The 19,393-nt window shown below is 44.0% G+C and overlaps 2 protein-coding genes across 2 annotated transcripts in view; both read right to left on the bottom strand.

The window, feature by feature from the left end:
* Positions 1–9,049, bottom strand: part of CAAP1 (caspase activity and apoptosis inhibitor 1) — a 29,788-nt gene extending 20,739 nt beyond the window's left edge. The window contains exons 1-4 of the mRNA XM_054032667.1: positions 8,778–9,049; positions 7,083–7,283; positions 4,689–4,773; positions 2,196–2,274 (exon numbers count right to left, since the gene is read on the bottom strand). Of these exons, the coding sequence (XP_053888642.1) occupies positions 2,196–2,274; positions 4,689–4,773; positions 7,083–7,283; positions 8,778–8,909 (497 nt within the window). The 5' untranslated portion in view covers positions 8,910–9,049. The remainder of the gene's footprint in view (positions 1–2,195; positions 2,275–4,688; positions 4,774–7,082; positions 7,284–8,777) is intronic.
* Positions 9,050–18,050: 9,001 nt separating this feature from the next.
* PLAA (phospholipase A2 activating protein) overlaps positions 18,051–19,393 on the bottom strand; it is a 28,139-nt gene continuing 26,796 nt past the window's right edge. The window contains exon 14 of the mRNA XM_054032590.1: positions 18,051–18,784. Coding sequence (XP_053888565.1) covers positions 18,219–18,784 — 566 coding nt within the window. The 3' untranslated portion in view covers positions 18,051–18,218. The remainder of the gene's footprint in view (positions 18,785–19,393) is intronic.

The following is a 19,393-nucleotide window of genomic DNA, read 5'->3' as shown; positions in this document are numbered from 1 at the left end:
CTGCAAGAGGTGTGAGTGTCTCCAGTATTCTACACCCCCTTGGCCTTCTACCTTCACAGAAGCCAGTAGGGATGTAAAAGGTTAACCGGTAAGCATTAGTCTGACCAGTTAACCTGCCTGAACCGTTAACCCCGCCCGGGCCTGCCAGCCCAGTTGCCCCACTGCAGCAGGCCCCACCACCCAGCCCTGGGCCCCGCTGGCCAGCGGGATCGGCCCCCACAGCTTAATCGGTTAACCATTTAAACATTTTAAATGGTATTTACATCCCTAGAAGCCAGAGGTATCTGCTACTCGACACTGCATGCCCAGCTTCTGTTTTTGACCTTCTTCCTCAGGAACTTATTACAGTGTTACTCCTGCTACTCATAGCTTTGTCTGTCAGCTGCAGAGTTGAAACTAGCAAGATTCTTGTCAGTTTCACTGCTTCCCACAAGGTTCTGCATAGCCACAGTGAAAACTGTCAAGACTCTGCTCGAATATTCTTGTGTTCTCTCTCATTGTTTTGTCAAACTACAACAGAATAAAAATTGGCCAATGTCTTCAGCCTTTGGAAGACTGCACTGTGATGATCGGATTTATATTTGGCTCCAGTCTGGAAGGTTATCTTCACAACCATAAGGGCTGAAGAATTCCTTTCTTTTAAATTTGAAGGTTAGATTCTGCGGAGATTAATAGTATTCCCCTGAGAAAGCCTCTGATCTACGAGCAAATGGATTTTGCAATCTGTTCAGATATATACTAGTTAAAAATGATAAACCCTTTTTTCCCCTTCATATTTTTATTTTTACTGTTTTATTCACTAAGTTACACCACAATTTTCTTCTTAGTTTTTTCCCCCCTAAAGTCACTAACTATTTTATTTGCACATAAATACCATTTTTATTCAATTTATTTTGCCTGGAAGTCATGACTACCTGCTTCAAACACTAGTTTTGAAACAACTAGAATTACGATCCTCAATCTTGACAGAACCTTATATTTCTGAGATAGACTGAGTTCTGTACACTTCACTATTAGCTCAAACCTTAAAAACAGGGGTACCCCCTCATCTCCCCACAGCCATTAAAATCTTATGCACTTTTTAGAAGCATAGGATAATCCCTCAGTATCCTTGGCCAACAGGATCCCCTCCTCACCCCAATGAACATTTCACTGGCTGTTAGCTAGATTTCCAGTGGTGGATGAAGGGACGAAGAGACAGCTTGACATATCTAGGACCTGATGCTACAAAGTACTTAGCTCACTGACTCCCATAAAAGTAGGAGGCATTCAGCACATCACAAAGGGTGATCAGCACCTCAGGATCAGGCTCTCAGTTTGTAAAGGGCTTCAAGATTCATATAGGATGAAAGTGATATATTTTCCTGGTTTTACTTTTGCACACATAAGTATTAATGGGTATTAATGTTAACTACAACACATGCGTAGATGAAAATATTCCCCTAAATCAGAATTCTTTATAATGGCATCTTAAATATGCAAAGCAGCACAATGCACACAAAAAAACCCACTAAGCTCTTACAACAAATACTAAGTAGTCTGATAAGGAGCTTCATACAATTTCTGCAAAAAGGATGAAAGGTATTTCTATTCTAATCTATTCTCTTTAGCTCTGATTCTACAATTAGATCAGTGCAGGTGGACTTTGATGACTGGACAGTGCCAAAGTAGGGCTGTGCATGGGTTCAAGGGTTCATCTGTGTGGATAAGATTGCAGAATCAGGGCCTAAGTGCTCGTGCAATTCCCTTGCAAGATCTCTGTAGTTAATGTCTTAGTTAATTTGCCATTACGCAGAATTTTTGCACATGATCATCATCATCCAGTAAGGTATATACTGTTTTAGTGTCACACTAAGGCTAAACTTTCTTTTTATTAAATGAGCAATACAATGGTTTGGTTTTGGTAGGACTCATTTATGGAAATTATTTAATGGAAAGTGATGGGGCTAACAATTGTGAGGGTCTGTCTAAGAGAGATTTACGATACAACTTTGTCTTCAATGCAGATAAAGTGTTAGTACAGGTTTGTAGAGTTGGACCCTAACAATACCACTCATATTGGCTTCAACTGGATTAACCATTTGAGTAAAGGTTCGAGGGGGTATTGGGGCCTTTGGTTCTACTGTGAACTGAGGTAGAGGAAAGCAAAACCGCTTTCAAGTTTTTTTTTTGTTTTTTTTTTTAAATATACTCACTGACTGATTGATTCAACTCCGGTCTTATTTCCACCACGGTCTGCATCTTCATCAGTATCAGAGTCAGCTCCAGTCTCACCTTGATGTATAAAATTTCGGCATATGAGATTATAGCCAAGTGTTGCTTCCTACCTGCTTGGAGTTATTTTCAAAACTTAATTTTACCCAAAGTCAACAGTGTAGTTTTTCCAGTTGAAGATGTTCTAAAATTACATTTACCCAAAAGAAAAAGCAATTTCTGAAATTGCTGCTGCCCACAAGCTGAGACTAGTTTGAACTATCCTTTGATTATCCATTAACGGATAAGAAAATCCAGTTGGTTGGGGCAATTCCAGCTTTGTTACTGTATTAAGGGAAAAGGGCAATGAAAGGCAGAGAATCTGCATCACGTAAGCCTCACAGTGAGCTACACAAGAGGGGTTATAGGTGGACCACCCACTCAGAGGACCTCTGCATCTCCTGCAACCAAAGGGGAGCTCAACATTGGCACAGAAAAGTTAGCAATAAACAAGCCAATATTGAAGGGAATTTGGCAGACAGACCAGAGAAGGTACCACTGGATACCATGTGAATACATGGATCTAGTAGCTGAAAGTCCCCAAGTAGGGACTGCAAAAGAGGCTGCAGACACTATTCCAGCTCATGGGTTTGAAGGCAGCCACAGAGCAGCTACACGTCAACCCCGGGGCCTGTCATGCAGCACACCCATATGAAACTCAATTACAACACACTAAACTGTGGCTTGCCTCAAGTGCTTGTACAAGAAAATATGACACCGCATTACTTCCCAGCACAGGCTACATAAGCGTGTCACAGCAGGGGACAGAACAGCCTACATGGGATTGCTACACACCTTGATGCATTGGGTGGGAGATTAGGTAGAACTATGACTCTACCCCAATGCATCAGCCAGCACAGCTGAGCTGGTACAGCAGGGGATGTAATCTGCTACTCATACATAACAGCAGCAAATTATTTCCCTCCGTAGCACGTGGGGATCCAAGGAAAGAAGTGTGGCTATTAATAGCCAACTCCCTTCCTGGTCTGTTCCTGGGGCAGCACCGTACTGCCCTTTTCTATGGGCTGAGAGAAGATTCTCATTCTAACCCTATGACTCTATACAACAACCATGAATTTTGCTTTAATAGGACAACAATCTAGAGCTGGTCAGAAAAAGGGATGTTTTCCTGCAGAAAATTTAGATGAAAATAAAAATCTGTTTTTCTTTAAAAAATTTCCATGGAAAAATTATACTTTTTGTTGAAAGTCTGATAACTGAAAACTTTAGGGTGAAGAATTGAAAAATTTCTATTGAGAAAAATCAAAATTCAATATTTTGTGTTGGATCATTTCAACTTTAAACTGTCCATACAGGAAAATCGCAGGGGCTCAGGAGATGGCAGTTTAATGTCAAATCAACACAAAAAAAGTTTAGGAGTTTTTTTGACAAAAAGCAGTTTTCCATAGAAAGACACTTTGCATGAAAAAGTTTGTTTTTGTCAAAAACCTTATTTTCCATCAAAAATAGTTTAGACAAAGTTTTTGAGCAATCCTAGGTATATCACAGCAGATGACATTAGATAAGTTAATACCTGTTGATAGAAAAATGTGGTTAAGAGCTATTGTCTTATTACATATATTTTGGTTTATGTAGAAAAATATAGTTAGCCAGATAATTTTAACTTTTTACAGTACTAGAAGTTTATTCCTTTCAAGTTATTTATTTTAAGAAATTTCTGAGGATGCAATGGTTTGATGCAGAAAAAGCCCATCTTTAAGGTAGATTCCTTTAACTGGGCACTGTTGTACAATTAAAGATCAAAATCTGCAGAATTTACCATAAGAGAAAATAAAGAGCTAGTTAGACTCATAGACTTTAAGATCAGAAGGGACCATTATGATCACCTAGTCTGACCTCCTGCATGATGCAGGCCACAAAGCCATCCCAACCCTTTCCCTTGACTCTGCTGTTGAAGTCCCCAAATCCTGTGGTTTAGAGACTTCAAGTAGCAGAGAATCCTCCAGCTAGCGATCCCTGCCCCATGCTGCGGAGGAAGGCGAAAAACCTCCAGGGCCTCTGCCAATCTACCCTGGAGGAAAATTCCTTCCCGACCCCAAATATGGCGATCAGTAGAACCCCGAGCATGTAGGCAAGATTCTCCAGCCAGACCCTCATTGGCCATTGATACTATTTACCAGCGATGGCACGCTGTTCATTTGACTAAAATCATGTTATCCCATTAAACCATTCCCCCCATAAACTTATCTAGCTTTAGCTTAATCTTAAAACCAGACAGGTCCTTCGCCCCCACCGTTTCCCTCGGAAGGCTGTTCCAATATTTCACCCCTCTGACGGTCAGAAACCTTCGTCTAATTTCAAGCCTAAACTTCCCCACGGCCAGTTTATAGCCATTCGTTCTCGTGTCCACATTAGTACTAAGCTGAAATAATTCCTCTCCCTCCCTGGTATTTATTCCTCTGGTATATTCTTACCTTCAAGAATCTTCAGGAGTTTTTTCTCAGATAGAAGTTCTAACTGATCCAGGCAAAGTCTTTTGATTTCCTCCATGGAACAATTCTAAGAAGATTGAGGCAATAAATTAAAACAAAAAAATCCACATTCATAATCCACATATCTGAGGAGAAGCATATATGCAAATCACAATCAACCCTCCACTTCTATCAAAAATTAAACAACTGTTGTCTTTAGAGTGAAAGAATCTGAAATCATTAAGAGATGCAAATGAATCAAATATGAAAAAAACAACTCTCTCTCTTCATCACACCTCAAAGGGCTTTTGAATTCTTGCTGAGACCTGATGATCTTCTCTATCCTCTCTGATCCGGACAACCACCTTTGGAAGATGAACTGCAAATACAACATGAACGTTCCAGCCATTTCAGCTCTACCTGCTGCATGTTCTCATTAACCAAACTAGCAGGGATATTATGTACATCACTCAAAGTTTCAGTTCCTCTCGTACAGTTCATACAACATCCAGCTCAGACAGCAGCTCCTTTTTTGCTGTGATGCACCTTCCTGAGATATCACAGCCATCAGATAACTACAAAGGAGCAATAAGACGTGTGTGTGTGTGTGTGTGTGTGTGTGTGTGTGTAAAGTTAAGTATTTAACAACAATAAAAAAATTAAAACTGATAAATACAAAGATACAATTTCTGAAAAACTACACAATATTAAGTGTCTGTTACCTAATTCTCCTTTAGATTCTATGGTGGTTGTGACATCTGAACAAAGTGCAAGCTAGTGAGTTATTATGTAGGAGAAGCTGGTAATATGAGCCATGAGCATAAACCATGCTTACTCCACAAGCTCTGTCCCTAACTAGTAGCTGAACCACAAAGAAGTCTAAATTAGAGCCAACAGAGCTGCACCTTCTAGCTCAGGCAGTCAAGTCTTATGTTCCGGTCCTGGGTTCAATTCCTGTTGCCAGTGACCTACCCAGGGGCATCAAGTTATGTAAGCAAGATAGGATGACAAGGATCTGAAAAGTGATTTTAAAAGAAGAGGATATAGGTAAACCGTACTTAACACTCTTCATGGGTAGTTAAATGAAGCATTTAGCCCATATTACTGAAGTGTATGGAATTTCTAGCTCTTTTGTGTTTCTGAATGCTAGCTACAATATTTCCTGGTAAGGATAAAAGTCCCTTTAGAATAATCTTTGTTATTTTCAATCACAGATTATTAGAACTTCAGGCGCAGCACAGACTTAGACACAGTTTTGTTACTGTACTTCAATCCCTGTGGCAACAAACAGCCCTGCAAGGATGACATGAGGTATGGTTTTTTGTGTTTATCTATCCTTTTGTTTTAAACTCATTACCTTAAACTTGTTCAATGCCTCAGACTGGAAAGCTGTTCCTTTAACTTTTTTAGGTCACATTACAAGATGCACACTCCCAGAATAATATTGTTGTTTTTTAAAGGAAACCTACTATCAATCACTTGGCTAATCTAACCCTAGATAACAACAGACATTTCAATTCTAGGGTTTTCTTTAGCAGAGGCTGCTAGTCTTATCAAATTGTATGTTTTTATTTTCTTTAGTTTAAACAGGAATAACATTCCTCCAGGGTGAACATTCCAAATTCATTTTCACTTGTGACCTGGAGGACTGGAGCTCAAGCAGATGACATAAACCAGGCACTCATTCTACAGAATGTTCTAATAATAAATTAGAGTCAGGTCTTATTGTAGCAGCTGTGGTATGACAAAATTATGCTCTATTACTGTTTGTTTTCCTTCCATACCATAGAAGAGTTTATCATATTACAGAGAAAGAGGAAAACATTTAAATAGTTTTAGAAATATAAAAATCAAATCTCATTGAGTCAGCTCAATATTAAGAAGTCTATACTCAAAGCAGCTCTTCAACCCAACTATGAAATGCTGTCAATTCTATATACCACAGTGATGAGCACGGTATCAATACTTAAAAAATTAAAAGTACAGCAATGTCTTAACAATGCATAGAAATACTATGCAACAGTTTAAGACATGAAGTGAATAACACATCGAATTGGAATTCTAGGAGGAATTTAGCAGAACAGAATAAAATTAGTGCATTTGACTAATTGGGGTTAACAATGCCTTCTTAAAAATATTGCCATAGGATCTTTAAATGACAAGTTTCACCATGGTTTCATGTCTCATCTTTGTGAAGACTCTGAATAAGAGTGAAAAAAATAAAAACAGAGGACTGTACCCTAGTGGAAAATTATTAAATTTAAAATTTCATATAACTGTTTCACAAAAGGTATGTAGGCTGCTGTAATACACATGTTGGAAATCCACTGGACTGACCTGAGGCAAACAGAGCTGTTCAGCCCTGCATATACTGAAGAGTTAAGTATATTTCAATACCTTCAAAACATCAGGCAGCATTTTCTGCAGTTTCTTCTCCCCTATGACACAGAAGCACTGATGAAGCATTTCTTTTTTGTCTGCAATGTAGAAACTAACTGGTTTTAGAGACACACTGAGGTCTAGTCCACCGTCTTCTATTTCGCTGTGCTCTTCAGCTAACTCCTCTTTTTCTGCAGATGGCACAGTACATTTTATTTCCTAAAATTAAAAGATATTAAAACGCTTGGAAAAATACAATTAATGGAAATTGTCTCTTTAATAAGTCAAGAAAGGAGGAAAGCTTTTACAACGGTGTCTGTCTCAACAATATGGTTCTTACTAGAAAATGTTTAAAAGGATATTACAAATGAACAACTTGTATTTCTGGAATGTTATGAATCTTTAAGTGCTTTACATTGTAAGATGGAGAAAGTTACATGAATGTTCTTCAAATGTGTAGGCCAAACATTAATATCCCTCTCAAAAAGCTGGCTATTTTGGCTCATCCTAGCAGTCTGAAAGACCATAAAGCAAAGAGCTATTTCGCCACATAATCTGAATAATATATTTGGAAAAAACAAAATAAAACTTTGCCCACTTGGCTATAACTGGGCTGCTGTATTCCCTGAAATTAATGGAAAACAAGGGGAGAGATGTTTGGCAGCACAAAAAACATGTTCCTCTGGTATGTCTGATGCAGTTAATCACAATTAGCCTTTGTAAAGCTACTGCTAATGACAAATGTCTTGCTGAAACAACAGTTTGTGCCCAGGATCTTGAGAACCAAATGGGGTAAATGTTATGACAAGAACATGTATTGGGCAGGGCGATGCGGTACAGGAAAGACTATAGAGATTCCCCAGAAATGTCTTTTCATGTAGCCCTCCTTACCATCAAACATTAAAAATTAGCTAGTAAGTGTGAAACTGTTTTCCTATAATGCAATTCTGTAGATACTAATATACAAATTTTGGTCACCTCTAAAACTTGTCCCCCATCTAATTTCCCATGGGAAAAGTTATGCAGCTCACCAATACTCAGACTAGCACCACACAGTTTCCGCACTTTATTCCTTCAGCAGCTTTCTATCGGTTTGCCTTTTCTCTACTCTGCATTTGTCTCTGTTGCTTTCTATTTTGGTGGTGTGTGTAAAACGCTTCTGAGCTTGAGGCAGGAGTTACTTTTCCTGACTCGAAGGAGTCATGTTCTTTCCGAATCCAGCACTTCACAGTGGCTTTAACAGGACACTGACTGCCGGTGCACTAAAGGGAACGGACTGAGGTAGCTGCTTCGGAGGAGCTGGCAAGGTAGGGCCACCCCACGGGGAGTGGGAGCAATGCCAGTGGGTCGGGCTTTAGCAGAGGCCGGCGGAGAGACGCTTTCACGCTGGGTGGGTTGGAGGACGGGGGCGCCTCCCTTGGCCATGTCCAGCCGGGTGGGCGCTCTGCTCTAGCCCACGCAGGAGTCAGGCGGGGCAGCCCCACCGCCCGGGCCACGCAGGGGGTCAGACTAGTCGATCTCACCGGGTCCTTCTGGCCTCGGGCTCCAGGAACCAGACCGAGCCGCCGCCTAGCCGGTACCGCGCCCCTCCCCGCCAGGCGACCCCGGCCCTCCCGGCTCAAAGCCACCCCAGCGCCCAGCGCCACAGGCCCTGCCTCCCCCGCGGGAGCACCGCCGCTTCCGCGCGCCCGGCCAGGCCCCAGCCCCCGTTACCTCCAAGAGGCTGTAGCTGGACTCGGTACTTCGCCGCTTCCCCTCGGTGCCCCCCGCGCCCGAGCCCCCGTCTAGGCCGCTGGAACGAGAGCGGCGCCGCTTCTTTTCCTTGGAGGATTTGCGGCCCGGCATCGGCCCGGCCTCGCGGCGGTTGGAGCCGCGTTCCGTCCCCCACCAACGGTCACATCCCCCGAGTCACCGACAGAACAGCCACCCGCAACCGTCGCGGGTTGATTCCATCACCATGACAACGGGCTCCCGGCGGCGCCGTGGTGACGTCAGAGCCGGGGCAAGTGGACTTCCGGCGCTTCGTGGTGGTGAGGATTTCCGCTGCAAGTACTTCCGGTGCTGGGAGGCGCGGCGGATCCGCATGCCGTGTGCTCCTCCCGTGACCCGCCTGCAGCGAGGAGCCCTGGTCAAGGCTGCCCAGCATTTCCCCCAGGCCTGCTGCAGGCGTCCTGCGAGCCGCCCACTGCCTGGCCCAGGGCAGACGGGCAGTGTGTGATCGGAGGCTGCAGGCGGCTGGGGGAGCGTGGAGGGAAGCTAGGGGAGTGGTTGGCAGCAGCAGGGATGGGGTGGGGAAGCATTCTGGGAGTCGGGGATCCGTCAAAGCTGTAGGGTGCACGCTCACATCTCCGCCTGGCTGTCCAGCTGCTAGACCGGCTTGTTTCCCAGCAGGAAGTTAGGACCGGCTGCCTCAGTGAGCATCTTTCCACCTTCTTTTAGGGAAGATGCAGTTGATTTTGTAGTCTGACAAATAGCAGATTAAGTCAAATTCTGCAACTGTACTGTTTGGTGCTTCTTTATTGTGCTCCAGGGACCGGAGTTGCCATAAAGTCGAGGGAACCACTGCAAAGGGCAGAGATGGATGGATGGGAGAATGTTCCTCAATCAGTTATATGGAAACTGGAACAATTTCAGAATCATCATCTAGGGTGCCTGATAAGGTTCTGACTTGCCTGACAAGGTTCTGACTTGCCTGAGAAAGCAGCATGTTGAGGGAGCCTGCATGGGTAGTGGTAGGAGAGGGAGGGAAACTTCACAGATGAACAACAACAATCGGATATCTGATAATTGAATGTACTATTTGCATATTTAAAATTTCTCTCTTTCTGTGGAGCATCCTTCAAAAAAAAGAAAAATCTCAGGTGGAACAAGCACATTGCCTGGATGTTTTTATAAGAAAATAGTTAATATTGGCAAGTAAATGGTTGTGATTAATGTAGGATAAATATGAAAGTAACAAATTAAATCTAGCTTACATTTGGTAAAGGAAATGTGTGTGTTGTGAAGAAAGGCCCTGACTAGCAAGAAGAAGGACAACCTTGAAAATGAGTAAAGCTAGAAGGAATGAAGTAGACAGTATGTCTGGTTCAAAGAATAACTAATGAGATAAGGGGAAGTTTCTAAAAAGAAGCCCTCTGACCGATAGGGGTGGCTGCATATGGTTTTAAACAAGACAAAAGGAGTATGTCTTAAAAGGAGCCAGTATAAACCTTCCCACCCCAAATACCAGTGTTGTCTTAAAAATAAAGTCTATGTGAACCAAGGTACAATAGAAAAATTGTTGATCAGCAAGAAGGAGGGGAGGAAAGGCCTCGGAAGAAAGGAGGTTGTAAATCATATCTACTTTAAAAGTGGAACTAAAGATGACCTGTCTCAAATTGGTTTTTAGCTGAAGTCAGGAATTGGCAGTGATATCATTTGTTTGTTAAAGGGTATACAAAATTCAGAAGCAGAGGGGTCTTTGTCAGACCTTACCTTACCACGAGCACCCAGAATGAGACTGTTTTCCCTAGGTCTGGCCTATTTGTAAGTATCTTGATCACATGCTTATGAATATTTTGTTGGGTGTAGTGACTTATTTTTAGGCTGTTAGGCAATTGTATAATTGAGCGATTGTATAAAATACCATTTGGCCTTGGGTTTAATAAAGGAATCTATGGTTAAAATAGTGTCTGGTGGTCTATATTAATTTCTAATATTAGTAAGTCCAACAATTAGGCCTTAGAGTTAACACTCAATCAAAATGAATACAGCAGTTCACACACTGTGCTATTATTTCAATGTCTGGGTCCAGATAGGGTGACCAGACAGCAAGTGTGAAAAATCGGGACAGGAGGTAGGGGGTAATAGGAGCCTATATAAGAGAAAGACCCAAAAATCAGGACTGTCCCTATAAAATCGGGACATCTGGTCACCCTAGGTCCAGATAACATTGCACTGGTACACATTTTCAAGCTTATCTTTGCAACCAGAAAAGTTAGAAACACTCCCTCTCCCCCCATGAAAGTATACATTTGATAGAATGCAAATATCAAAAATGCACAGATTCTAAATTCTGCATAACAATAGCCATGCTGGGTCAGACCAATGGTCCATCTAGTACAGTATCCTGTCTTCTGACAGTGGCCAATGCCAGATGTATCAAAGGGAATGAACAGAACAGGGCATCTATCAAGAGATCCATCCCGTCATCCAATCCCAACATCTGGCAGTCAGAGGCTTAGGGACACCCAGAGCATGTTGTTGCTTGCATCCCTGACTATCAGGGCTAATAACTAGGCCCCTACCAAATTCATGGTCAATTTAACAGTTTTAGGATTTTAAAAATAATAAATTTCATTATTTTGGTTATTTAATTCTACTATTACAACACTGAAATTTCTGGAGTTCTGATCCAAACAGGAGTTTGGGGGGGGGGGGGGTTTACAAGGCTGTTGAGTGTATGTGTGGGGCGGGTGTTGCGGTACTGCTACCCTTACTTCTGCTGGCAGCGGCGCTGCCTTCAGAGCTGGGCAGCTGGAGAGCGGTAGCTGCTGGGCAAGAAGGCAGAGCCACCGCCAGCACCAGCGCAGAAGTATGGCATGGTATGGTATTGCCACCCTTACTTCTGCACTGCTGCTGGCAGGATGCTGCCTTCAGAGCTGGGCACTGGTTAACAGCCGCTGCTCTCTGACTGCCCAGCACTAAAGGCGGCACAGAAGTAAGGGTGGCAATATCATGACCACCTTAACATAACTTTGTGACCCCCCCCTTCACAACTCCCTTTTGGGTCAGGACCTCCAATTTGAGAAATGCTGGTCTCCCCCCAATTAAATCGGTATAGTATAAGGTAAAAGGACACAAAAGGCCAGTTTTCACTGAGGGAGACCAGATTTCATGGTCCATGACATGTTTTTCATGGCCATGAAGTTGGTAGGGCCCTACCAATAACCACTGATGGACTTCCTCCATGAATTTATCTAGTTCTTTTTTAGATCCCCTGGCAACAAGTTTCACAGGTGAACTGTACTGTGTGAAGATGTACTTTTATTTGCTTTAAAGCTGCTGCCTATTAATTTCATTAGGTAACTCCTGATTCTTATGTTATATGAAGGGGTAAATAACACTTTGCTATTCACTTTATCCACACCATTCATCATTTTATAGACCTCTATCATATCTGCTGTCTGTCATCTTTTCCCAGCTGAATAGTCCCAGTCTTTGTCCACTTATGGAAGCTGTTCCATACCCTTCATTATTCTTGTTGCCCTGGAAATGTAGAACTTTGATTTCTAGCAGTCCAGCATATCATCTTGTTGCTTAGTGTTTTCTATTTGTAATGTTTAATAAGTAACCAAGTCCTTGTAGAATTAATGGGAAACTACCATTGACTTCATTTAGATTTTGGGTTAGTAGGGTTGTTAGTTTTTTTTTATTTTAGAGAGAGAACCCATAGTTAAGATCTTGTCACAGTTATTTTTAGTAAAAGTCACAGGCAACGAACAAAAATTTACAGGAGTTTGTGAGCAGTCTATGACTTTACTAAAAATACCCAGGGGCCAGGGCTAGATGGGGGGGGAGGGGAAATGACAGCTGGAATCCCATGGGAGTGGGGGAGGAATTGACAGGCCAAGCCATGGTGCAGGGGCACACAGCCCTGGCTCCACCGGCCACAGCAGGGGAGGGATGCGCAGCTGCAGGGCAGGAGCACACAGTCCTGGCTCTAATCCCAGTCACAGGTGCACAGTCCTGAGCACAGGCAAAGGAGGTGTATGGCCCTGGGAAGCTGCAAGGGGAGTGCACAGCCCCGGGGAACTACAGACCGGTCAGCCTCACATCAGTCCCCAGAAAAATCATGGAGCAGGTCCTCAAGGAATCCATTTTGAAGCACGTGGAAGAGAGGAAGGTGATCAGAAACAGGTATGCATCCGAAGAAGTGGGCTGTAGTCCACGAAAGCTTATGCTCTAATAAATTTGTTAGTCTCTAAGGTGCCACAAGTACTCCTGTTCTTTTTGCGGATACAGACTAACACGGCTGCTACTCTGAAACTAGTCAACATAGATTCACCAAGGGCAGCCACGGGGCAGGGCATGCAGCCCCAGCTGCAGGGCAGAGTGCATGGTCCCGCCACGCCACAGGGGCACGCAGCCCTGGCTCCAGGCCCAGCTGCAGGGCAGAGTGCATGGCCACGGCACACTGGCCCACAGCCCCGGCTCCAGGCCCAGCTGCAGGGCAGAGTGCATGGCCACGGCACACTGGCCCACAGCCCCGGCTCCAGGCCCAGCTGCGGGGCAGGGAGCACATTGTCCCGGCCATAACGCAAGGGCACACAGCCCCGGCTAGGCAGTGGCACAAAGTCCTGCCTCCAGCCGCTGACAGCTGAAGCCAAAGAAATCATGGAGGTCAGATAAAGTCACGAAATCTGTGACTAAATCTTATCCTTACTCATAGTATGCAGCAATATATAGGATGAAGCTGTATTGACTGAGTCGATGAGATGACACTAACAAAGAGAGAGAGGCCTGGTGACATTTAGTGAGGCTCAATGCAGTTGGAGCCAATATGCAGTAGCCTGCTCCAAATGTTTACAGCAGAGATCCTTACAGATTACCTTATCAAATTATTATGGTTTATAGAAGAGATAGCACCTGTACAATTATTCTATTATGAAAAGGGATTATATAGAATAACACTGCAAAGTTCCCATCAAGGTTTGTCTCTAAGTTTAGATTTCCCTCTCTTTCAACCTAAACAGCATGCCTGACTGGTTTATCCAGCATCTGGTTGAGATTGGCATGGATGAGAGTCAGCGGTCTCATAACAGGTTTCAGAGGGTTAGCCGTGTTAGTCTGTATCAGCAAAAACAACGAGGACTCTTTAGGGCACCTTAGAAACTAACATTTATTTGGGCATAAGCTTTCGTGGGCTATAACCTACTTCATCAGATGCATGGAGTGAAAGAAAATACAGTAGGCAGGTATAAATATACAGCACCATGGAAAGATGGGAGTTGCCTTACCACGTGGGGGGGTCAGTACTAACTAGGCCAATTCAATCAGGGTGGATGTGGCCCATTCCCAACAGTTTACAAGAAGGGGTGAATATCAACAGAGGGGAAATTAGCACCACAAAAAGTAACAGAGGAGGTTCTTGGTAAGCGGCTTTCTTTTCGGGAAGGAAGTTTTTAGGTACGGGCTCTTTGGGCGAGGAGGGTAAGGACTGCATGCATGCCTAGATGCGGAATAGCGCAGTCAAATGAAAACATACTTCATTAGTACATAAAGCAAAATATACCTTAGCCCAGGAAAGCAACATGCACTGCAAGTCAGTATACCAAACAGCCACTGCACTTAACTCCCGTGCAGAGCACCAGACATTACTGGTGGCTTTCAGCCTCAAATTGCTCCCTCAAGGCATCCCTAAGCCTTGCAGCCCCACACTGGGCCCCTCTAATAGCCCTGCTCTCTGGCTGTGCAAATTCAGCCTCCAGGTGTTGAACCTCCAAGGCCAATGCCTGAGTGAAGCTTTCACCCTTCACTTCACAAATATTATGGAGAGTACAGCACGCGGATATAACCACGGGGATGCTGTCTTCGGCCAAGTCCAGCTTCCCATAAAGAGAGCGCCAGCGGCCATTCAAACGGCCAAAAGCACACTCCACAGTCATTCGGCACCGGCTCAGGCTGTAGTTGAACTGTTCATGGCTGCTGTCCAGGCTCCGTGTGTAGGGTTTCATGAGCCACGGCATTAAAGGGTAAGCCCAGTTTCCAAGGATCACATTGGGCATTTCGACTTCCCCTACGGTAATCCTCTGGTCTGGGAAAAAAGTCCCGGCTTGCAGCTTCTTAAACAGGCCAGTGTTCTGAAAGATGTGTGCATCGTGCACCCTTCCAGGCCAGCCTGCGTTAATGTCAATGAAACGACCACGGTGATCCACAAGCGCCTGGAGAACCATGGAGAAATACCACTTCCGAGTAACGTATTCGGAGGCTAGGTGGGCTGGTGCCAGAATAGGAATATGCGTCCCATCTATCGCCCCTCCGCAGTTAGGGAAAACCATTTGTTCAAAGCCAGCCACAATGTCATGCACATTACCCAGAGTCACAGTTCTTCTGAGCAGGATGCGATTAATGGCCCTACAAACTTGCATCAAACACAATTCCAACCATCAACTTTCCCATTCCAAACTGGTTAGCGACCGATCGGTAGCTGTCTGGAGTTGCCAGCTTCCAGATTGCAATAGTCACCCGCTTCTCCATCGGCAGGGCAGCTCTCAGTCTCGCAGGGTGGGGGCAAGCTCAGCACACAGGCCCATGAAAGTGGCTTTTCTCATCCAAAAGTTCTGCAACCACTGCTCGTCATCCCAGACTTGCAGGATGATGTGATCCCACCACTCATTGCTTGTTTCCTGAGCCCAAAAGCAGCGTTCCACGGTGGAAAGCATGTCCGTGAATAAGACAAGCAATTTCGTGTTGTATGCGTTACACGACTCGATATCATCATCGGACTCCTCACTGTCACTTTGGCTCTTAAGCAGTAACTCGACTGCCAAACGAGACGGGCTGGTGAGACTTGTCAGTATGTTCCGCAGCAGTTCGGGCTCCATTCCCGCAGACCGAAAGGGAAGACAAAGCGCGCTCTACACAGAAACCATTGAAAGATGGCGCCAAATGTGGACGGAAACATAGGGATTGCTGGGATGCGAAGCGATGCATCACAGGGCATTGGGACAGGATCCAGAATGCCCCACACCCCACGCCCCCTTCCCACAAGGCACAGCGCCAGAATGGGAAGAGGTGCTCTGTGGGATAGCTACCCATAATGCACCGCTCCAAATGCCGCTTCAAGTGCTGCGAATGTGGCCATGCCAGTGCGCTTGCAGCTGTCAATGTGGATAGACTGGAGCGCTTTCCCTGGTGCGCTCTCCGAAGGCTGGTTTAACCCAAAGCGCTCTACATCTGCAAGTGTAGCCATGGCCTAAGAAAGCTGTTCTTGCTCCCAGTGTGCCTTGAGGGCAATTTCTCAAGACAATTTCTTTTCCACAATGAAACAGTGAAAGGCTAATCTGTTGTCCATAACCGTGTTCTGATGCCTAGAAAACCCCTCCCACGGCGACAGCCTCACACTGATTTTGACCCAGGACAGATGAAATACAAAGGGAAGAGCCTAGGGCAAAGATTTTCAGTAAAAGATATTGAGCCAGGCTCCTAGGTTATGGATACACTTGCAGCTGTACAGCGCTGTGAGGTAAACCTGTCTTCGTACAGCTGAGTAGGGAAAGCGCTGCAGTCTGTCCACACTGAGAGCTGACAGCGCACTGTCGTGGCCACATTTGCAGCAGCATTGGGACCGGTGCATTATGGGCAGCTATCCCAGCGTTCAAGTGGCTGCAATGTGCTTTTCAAAAGGGGGGGTGGAGTGTGACAGGGAGTGTGGGGGGAGAGAGAGTGGATTTTTGGAGTGCCCACACTGTGTCAGCACCCTGCCTTGCAAGTTCCGACCCCCCTCCCTCCTCCACCCCTCTCTCACTGAAAGCAAACAGCAGCTGTTTGTTTTTTTCCTCACAGAACACATAAGCAGCCGCCTGCCGAAACAGACGACCCCCCTCCCCCTTTAAGCAACATTAGCTGTGGGCATTCCAAAGGGAGCCCCCCTGCCTGCCTCTACTCATTCACAGCAAACAGTAGCTGTGTTTGTTTTTTTGATAAGCAGCTCCTGGAGCGTCTGGAGTTCACAACAAAACAAAGAGAGGAAGCTTCAGTTAAAAGGATTATGGGGAGTTTCCGGAGGTCAATCACTCCGTAATAAGGTTACTCCCCGTTTACACTGGAGCACCAGCATCTCAGCCACTCCGCAGCAGCTGTTAATCCTCTCGGAGAGGTGGAGTACCTGCAGCGCTGTAGCCACGGAGATACAGCGCAGTATGTGCCTTGCCAGCGTGGACGGGGAGTGAGTTACGGCGCTGGGGTAGGCTTTATTGCATTGTAACTCAAGTGTAGCCAAGGCCCTAAACTCATTTAGGAATCTGAAAAATTCAGCAGAATGTTGAGGAACCAACATCTTCGGTTCAGTACCAGGACAAGGAAACAGCATTTGAAGTGGCCAAGGAGCCTGCTTTGCAGACCTTATGAGTAGTACTTCCCAGTCCTTGGAACAGAGAACTATGCAGACAGGACAAGAAGCAGAGCCCAGTTCCCCAGCCGTTTTTATTTTTAATTGCATCACTCCACCTTAAAGTCTGGGTATATCATTTGCTATTTTATATTGCCCTCTTATAATGAATATAGCGTCTTTCATTCTGAAGGATTCCACAGAGCTTCACAAACTTAGACCCTGATCCTAGAAAAAGACACTGCTGAACTTAATGCACACGTAGTCAGTGGAGCTATTCCTGAGCACAGAATTAAGCACATGTAAGCCTTCGTAGCATCAGGGATTCAAACTGTTACACAAACATAACATGAAGGTGGTCTCTGTCTCACCAAATCACTCACAGTGAGTAAGCTCAAATGGCATTTAAAGACATTTCCTGCTCTAAAAGAGCTTCCTCCTCACCTCTCCGGGGTTAATGTGCTGCAGCTTTTAACCATGTACAGCAACACCACATTCAACAGTTTAAGGAAATGAAGAAAACTACAAGGGAAATTTAAGTAGGCAGAATGCAGGATTCTGGTCAAGTTCAGACCTCAACTCTGACGAGTACCATCGAATCTTTAACAGTCACATTTGATCAGAATCTTAGTTTTCTGTCTGTTGGCAAACAGCACCAACAACAGGCACAATGCTTCCCGGCATCATGCTGAAGTACTATTTTCAGTGCGGATTCTAAAAAGACTGACATACTGAATCAACAACGTTTCCTTGTTTTTTTCCTTCCTACGTTTTCCTTCCAAGTACTGACCTGGTTTGACCCTGTTTAGCTTGACAGATTTAATGAGCTCATCACTCAAGACAGTATAGTTCATACCAGCGTCTCATGTATCCCAGACAGTAAAACATAATTTACAATCAGTGCAAAAGTTTTTATTAGGTTGTTCCACTCATGACAAGTTAGATCTTCATCAAATTTGTAATTCTCCCACAGTATTTTTTCAGTTATATTCAGTCATGTAAAATATGAAAAAAAAAAAATTATTTCGCTACATATTCCTAGTTGCCCAAGTGCTAAAAAAAAGTTACAGCAGATTAAGGACAAACCTACAGCATTCACTTACTTTAGCTGGTTCTGATACAGAGGCATATTTTTTAATTTGAGAGTCAACTCCTAGAGACTTGCCTAATTGCACAGCATTTGTATCGTCACTGATTAGCGTCCCAAGAGCCACAAGCAGTCTAAAAATGGCTTCAAGGTCTTGAACAACTTCTATGACTGTGCTGATTACTGACAAACACTGAGCTTTTCCCTCAATGTTATTAACTTTATGTAACCAAACAGCATAGTTCAATGTCAATGTGGCCAGTGCGATGTGAATGTTCTTATTGCCGCCCAATTTCAGTTCTATTGCATGGGACATTATTGTGTCCCTCTGTGACATCATGAGCCTCTGGCCTCCCTGGCTGACAAAACAATTGCAAAGAGTTCTAAGTGCCAGTAACTGGTTTGCCTGCTTTCCGTTACGACTCAGAAATTTTAGGAGATGGCTGCTGAATCGCATGCTATCCTTTTCACTGCAGAAATTCTCATTCACGCTGGGATGCCTGATAGACAATCGAAGAATGTCTAATGCTGGAAAGACAATATCTAAGAGACAAGAAAAATATTTTAATGCATTACACAGATATTGCATTGTTTGTAAGAACTGGAGAGCTTTCCTTATATGCGCAGATCTGTACTCCTGCTTTTGAAATGAGTACTATAAAAGGAACATACAGCGAACAATTAAGATGCAGATAGACCCCAAGTGCCTAAACAACATGTACTCAAATATTCAGAAATTCATATCAAAACCAAAATTGTGTACAGAGCCTCAATTGTACAAAAAGTTTCAGATGTCTACCAGAGAAACTTTGCTGCCATGGGTATTAACTTCAGATATAGTCACAGTGCTTCCAAGACACTTGTAAACTATCATGTCCAAAGAATTCAGTCTGACAACATTGAGAAGACAGATACTTCACATGCAACACAGCTGTTTCACAGGTGTTAACTTTTTTCAATGTAGCCCACATCTAAATAGCAAACATCATGGGCAACCTCCCATTCCAGATCTCATAATGTCTTTGTGACCACTACAGCAACTGTTTACATGGAAAAGGAAAATATTTAGTGTATTTTCAGCTGCCCACACTATGATGTGTTTTTTATCCAATTTGAAAAAAAAAATGGAAAGGATGCCATGAACTTGAAACC

The sequence above is a fragment of the Malaclemys terrapin genome, chromosome 6, assembly GCF_027887155.1.
Source record: "Malaclemys terrapin pileata isolate rMalTer1 chromosome 6, rMalTer1.hap1, whole genome shotgun sequence".
NCBI classification, from domain to species: Eukaryota; Metazoa; Chordata; order Testudines; family Emydidae; genus Malaclemys; species Malaclemys terrapin.
This window is presented reverse-complemented; position numbering and strand designations above follow the sequence as displayed.